Source organism: Olea europaea, chromosome 4 (genome assembly GCF_002742605.1).
Source record: "Olea europaea var. sylvestris chromosome 4, O_europaea_v1, whole genome shotgun sequence".
In the NCBI taxonomy this organism is placed as follows: domain Eukaryota; kingdom Viridiplantae; phylum Streptophyta; class Magnoliopsida; order Lamiales; family Oleaceae; genus Olea; species Olea europaea.
The window spans coordinates 10,489,108-10,495,533 of record NC_036240.1 but is presented as its reverse complement, the minus strand read 5'-3'; the positions used below and the strand labels follow the sequence as shown (position 1 = coordinate 10,495,533).

General features: G+C 33.3%; 1 protein-coding gene across 1 annotated transcript; it reads right to left on the bottom strand.

The window, feature by feature from the left end:
- Positions 1-247: 247 nt before the first annotated feature.
- Positions 248-1,868, bottom strand: LOC111393611 (crocetin glucosyltransferase, chloroplastic-like). The gene has a single exon (XM_023019224.1). It carries the CDS (start codon positions 1,788-1,790, stop codon positions 387-389), a length of 1,404 nt encoding a protein of 467 aa, XP_022874992.1. The 5' UTR covers positions 1,791-1,868; the 3' UTR covers positions 248-386.
- Between the last annotated feature and the right edge of the window lie 4,558 nt (positions 1,869-6,426).

Genomic DNA, 6,426 nt, shown 5'->3' with positions numbered 1-6,426 from the left:
TCTAGAATGAGATTTCGTTATGAACATGAGAGTTCTCTATATTTCATAAAGTTCTTGACATTTTAAGTGTAGTTCTTGGCATTTCATAAATACCTTATTTACCCACTTATAGAAAGAAGTGAACATTTAATGCATGATTAACATTTTACTTTTTTAAATAAATAGTCTAGGTTATATGTCAAGTTACTATTGGCTAATACAAATTTTTAATTATATGAACAATTTTGTCCTCATTGTGGAATTAAAATTGCTAATGAGGACAATTTTGTCCAAATTTTAGTAAAATGGACATTGAACAAATTTTGGATATGTTTACAAATAACCATGTAAAAGTGGACATTTTTTGCAATTTCCTCAAATTAAACTTTAGGCAGTAAATTCTTGACTTAACAATCTCCAAGTTCCTCAATAAAAGCCTTCAAGTTCGTAGTAGAAGAACCATCCTCTTGCATAGCTTTTCTTGCAGGATTCTTCCATTTCTTAGCATTTTCTCTCAATTCTCGACTTTTTTCTCTGCCATCCATTATTGTTCCAATGCACCTCTTGATCTCGTCGCTCTCAACGGTGCCATCTTCTCTTGGGTTCACCCTTAGGCCTGTCCTCCAAACATCTTGTATAAGCTTTGCATTGGTCGTTTGATCAGTCCACTGTGGAAATGCCACCACAGGAACACCGCATGCTAAACTCTCTAACGTTGAATTCCAGCCACAATGAGTCACAAAACAACCCAATGAAGGGTGTGTTAGGACCTCAAGTTGTGAACACCATGGTACTATTTTTCCTATTTTTTCCAACTCATCCAAACAACTTAGTTTGTCATCATCTTTTTCTTCTTCTTGGTTCTCATTTACTCGTATAACCCACAAAAATGGTTGTCCACACTCGAGCAATCCTTTAGCAATCTCCTCCAATTGAACTTTTTGGAGCCTCAAAAGACTACCAAATGACACATAAACCACGGAAGATTCTGGCTTCGAATTCAACCATTGAAGATAATCGTCAGATTTGTGAAAAAGATCTCCACCAACACCCTTATCCAATGGATCTTTTCCATCAAAGAAAGCTGAAGGAATTAAGGGTCCAATCCCGATCAACTCGTAGTCTTCTATCGCCTTAAGTGAATCAGGCTCTAGTGCATCGAATGTATTCACGAGAACTTTTGGCTTTGTTTCTGCATCCAATGTCTCTATCTGCTCTTTAAACAACGGAAGAGCAAAGCTATACTGACCGTCCCCACCTGAAGGAAGCATAAAGGATGGAAGATCACGTTTAGCTAGCAATGGAAGTCTAGGCAACTGGATTACCCACGATGGATCGTCAGAGGGATTGCTGATTTCTTCCCGATAGCCATTGAAATAATGGTAATATATATTCAACACGGTGGCTGGTTGAATCCATAGAACAGCACTTGGGATGTGGACTTCACGAGCCACCACTGCAGCCCACGCGAGAAGGAGACTGTAAACTAGGCACGTAACCGGGTGTCCTTGCTCGGCACAGGCAACAATTGTGTTCCTTAATGCTTCGGAACCACGGTTTCTAATCTCGATCGTGTATTTCTGTTGATCATCACTGAGTTTAAAACCGTCATCGCATCCATCAGAAAACGCTACAAAAGTAATACCGTTGGTGAAGTCACCTGCGCCTTTCACTATGTGCCGCTGGGCATATAAACTTGTTACAAAGGTGACTTCAATGCCATTCCTGTTAAGGGTCTTGGCAAATGTAAGGGATGGATTAATATGGCCTTGTATAGGAAAAGTTACTAGAAGCACATGAGGTCGAGCCATTTCAAAATTTGTATACAGGAAAAATGATAAGAACGCTACTTATGCAGCAGAAAATTTGGTTATATTGTGGTGTAGAAACGAGTAAGAATGGGGGCCTTTGGCATATATATCAATACGACAATTCATGACGTTTGAGATGACGATTTGCAGTAAAACGATTGGACAAATTTGTCTTGTTACTACTGACAAATGAATGGATTCTGATTGGCTATTACAAGCGAAGTTGGAATCAAATTTTAAAACCTAACATTTTTATTTTAGACTTCGTTGAAAATCAAATTCTTTGAAAACTTTAAAAATCATATTCACTTTAATCGTACATTTTTTCAATGAAATAATTTTACACGTGAACCCATAATTTTTTTTCCAAGCTTTTAACCATACATTATCTGGAAAAACCATTTTTCAGAAAAAATCAACGGCTTTCATGAGTTAGGAACTGCTCGTCATTATAAACTTCTTTTGTCTTTCCAAGAATTAACTAAACTACGGGTTCAGCTACAAATTTATATAATTTTATTATTTAATTTTCATTTGTTTTTTTTTTCGAAATTAAAAATTTAACACAACGTTTTCATATTATTCTCCCGAGTTTTTTACAAAATATGATTTTTAAGTAATCATTTTCTCTTCCAGTATAGAGGATAAGATTTTCCAGTGACAGCTGTACCTTTAATTTCGTTTTCATTTTCCTTTCAGTGCTATCTTAGATAGTAAAAGGACAAAGTTGCATGACTTTTGAGATGATAAACTATTGTCTTTGTGATACTCAGAATGAGTGACGTCATGAATGACATATGCTATCTCGGACATATATTTGCTATAATTAACGTTAATGAATTAACTGAGTCTGAGAGGACTGAGGATAAATTCAGTTTTAATGTTGCTCATGCATGACATAAGCGGTCCTAAACAATGCTTGTGAGTGTTAACATTGCCGTGGGTTTCTAGGATGAGTAAATTAAGATATTGTAAAGAATTTGAATTTTGTACCAAGGGTACGTTTGATTGTAAAGATGGAATTGAATTGAAAACAAATTTTAGGGAATAGAATTGCCTAGAAATTATTTTTTTGGGAATTGTAAATTAATTATGTTTGATTGGTATAATTTTCTACATGGAAAATATTGAAATAAAAGTGTTTTTTAGGGTTCGTTTAGCTTTGTTTTACATAAAAATTATCAATTAAAGGGATATGTTTTACCGGTATTGGAGATGAAATTTGTTTCTATTGCCAAAATTTTTTTTCAAGAAATTCAAGAAAATCATCTATCTTTTGGTGTTCGTTTGACTTTATTTTACATGAAAATTGTCAATTAAAATGAAATATTTTTTTAGAATAATTCTTAAATTTGTTTCCATTACTCAGAAAAAAAATCGAAAAAAATATAGTTACAATGGCTGGAATTCGAATTCTCACCAATGTGGTGAGAATTCGAATTCTATGAAAACATGGAAAATTGCTAGTTCCCGAGAAAAATAAGAAAGCGAATTCCTTGGAAAAAAAGCCTATCAAACACTCTGAAAGATGGAAAATGGAATTGATTTTCTATTTTCCATGGAAAACTTGGTACAATTAAACTGGGCCTAACAAAATTTCTAAGACTCGTCTAGGATTTTTATATGTGACCTATAAATAAAAGGCTACTCTATAAGTTTTGTTTAAACATTATTACTTTGTCTGTAAATTCTCTCCATATCATCAGTTAATATACATCGTTCCTCTGCAATTAACTCTCTTTGTTCTTCATTATTTTTAATTTTGTTTCTTGTTGTGATCTTTATTACTAAATATTATATATTTAAACTCATTCATTACGTACCCTCCGGGTCCAATACTAAGCTCATTCACTCGAATGACAGTACGTGTCCTTTAAATTAGATTTGTTTTTTGTTTTACATCCATCCTACTTTTCACCCGACTTAGCTTTTAGTCATTACATCTCTTATATTTATCAGAAGCTATAAACTCATTTGAACTTGTACCATTAAACCAAAATCGAAAAACTGATTTTTTTTCCCCTAAAATTAGATAAATAGAATGAAAGAAATTATTATAGGGACTATATAAAAGACAAGCGTGAAAGAAATTTCTGTTCTTGCTCATCTTTCCCGAATCCTTGCAAAACCTATTTATAGGCTCATACAAGTATTCTCAATGTTGCAGCATCAATTGTAATAATAAATGAATATATTAACCTACTATTAGAATTCAATTTAACTTCAGTGTGAGACATCCTCAATATTTATAACACTGTCCTTGGATGTCTTTTCAAAGAATATGCATAGGTGAAACCTTACTAAAATAAATTTTGTGAGAAGAAAAAACATAATGAGGCTAAAAGAGTACATTATTCTTACAAATATGTAGTAAATGTTGTCTCATTAAAAATCTCGTGAGGAAAATCTAGTGGAATAAAACCCCTATCAAGGAAAAGAGAGTACAATGCATATTTTGTTCCAATATAATTACTTGAGATCTATAAATCGACATATTTCAATATTGTGCACCAACTTCTCAAATGTTAAAGTGAGTAATGCTTTTGCAAACACGAGTCTGCTAGATTGTCTTTGAATGAATTTGTTTAATATCATTATTACTCCTTTTATCAATGTCATGGGTAAAAAATAATTTTGGTAAAATGTGTTTCGTTCCATCTCTTTTAATAATCCTGAGTTGACCTACACAGAGATGTTGATTGTGATTTTCAAATCTTAAATATTGTGGCACCATCCGGGGTATTTCTGCCCTCGAAATGGGAGCTATCAGCTATGCATTCAACATTGTCTTCAAATATTTTTGTTGGAGTTTCTTCGTTGGAAGATGAACCGCATGTCTCTTGAACATGTTGAATCATTAACCTTGCCCACACACGTTATCTACTTGTTTCATTGATTGTAAGTAGCATCATGATTTAAAAAAGTGGCAGTCAAGGTTTGATTTGTAGATCTCCATGATATAGTAGTATAGGCCCACTTTAATAGAAAGCATGTCTGAGATCGAGTTTTATGTGGATCAGATAAGTACCAAGCGTCATCATAACCAACTATGTTAGATTTGAATTTATTTGAGTAAAATAACCCATCTCAATTCTTCCATAGAGATGGCAAAATACATGTTTAATTCCATTCCAATAACTTCGAGTTGGAGAATTGTGTCTTGCTAACAAACTTAGAGAAAATACAATATTTGTTCTTATATTATTAGCAAGAAAAAAGTGTACATACGAAACTAAGATGTGATACTTCAGGATTAATAATTTCTTTGTTATCCTTTCTATGACGAAAATGTTTATTTTCATGTTGAGTCAACAGAAAATCATTGGGGATGAACTTGAATAATATGGTTCAAGTATTTTAAAATCCATCAAGAATTTTCATATGGATATCATTATCAAGCAATCCATATAATTACGTTGTAATCACATCCATTAGACGCATCTCAAATCTTTATCTTACGGTTTAATTTTTTTTTCTCATTTTAGTATCCCAAAAATACCCATTTATACTCCTCACTAGCTTTGTACCTTTAGGTGTTGAATTGTAGGTTCGAAATGATTTTCTAATAATCCAATTTTGCTTAGATTGCGTCTTTCCAGCTTGGCCAATCATTTCGATTATTACATTCTTTGAGGAACTATGGTTCCAAATCCTTGCTTTCATTTATAATATTGAGCCCTATGATGTTTACTTACGAGTTTTACAAAATTTTAACTTGATTATTTGCTAGATTTTATGAGTATAAAATGTTTTTGATGTGTTTGCGAGTGATGTTTTAAAGGTTTGATGAGATGGTGTAAAAGGGTGCTGAAGTAAACAAACAAACCAAACCCGAGGAAAAGGAGTAGTAAACTAGCATCTAAGCACCATACTTGAAGCATCCAAGTGCTAGAGATGAGTTTTGGAACAGTAAGTCAGCGCCCAGGCACCAAAACCCAAGCTCCCAGGCGCTGCAATTGCCAAAAGACCTAGTTTTGGAATAGAGAGGCAACGCCTATACATTGCACTCATAGTGCTTAGGCGCCACCCAGACTTGATATCGTGGCGCTTAGACTCTCCCCTCAAGTGCTTAGGCACCATGCCTCCTGTTTTAAGATTGCACTGTTTTGGCCCCAAAAAAAGTCTATAATGACTCCAAATTAGGGGAAAAAACGTAAAGGAAAGTATAAATACATGAATGGAGGCATTTTAAAGGAAATTTCAAACATTGAGAGACACATGATACAACTTTGGAATTTGAGAGAAAATCAAAGGGGGGAAAAAAGAAATCAAGAGCTAGGGTTAAAATCAAGATTGGAGGCAGGAAGAGAACTCGATAGAAGATTCATTCTCTTTTCTACATCTCAATTCAAAATCAGGTGATATAATCAAAGTAGATCTTCTGTTTTTCTTCATTATTACGAGTAGCTAAGTTTTGTATTAGAGCAAAAATATAATCTTTTGAAAATTTTTATTTTTTTTATTCAAGATTCAAGTTCTTTTAATTATTTATTTGTTGGTTTTTAGTTATGTACTTAATGCTTTGAATTAGTCAATCACTAATTCAATGATTTTGTAAATTTATTGCAAATCGAAAAGTGAATTTTAGATTTAGACTACATATTGAAATTTAGTAATCTAGTATAACGTGTAGAGA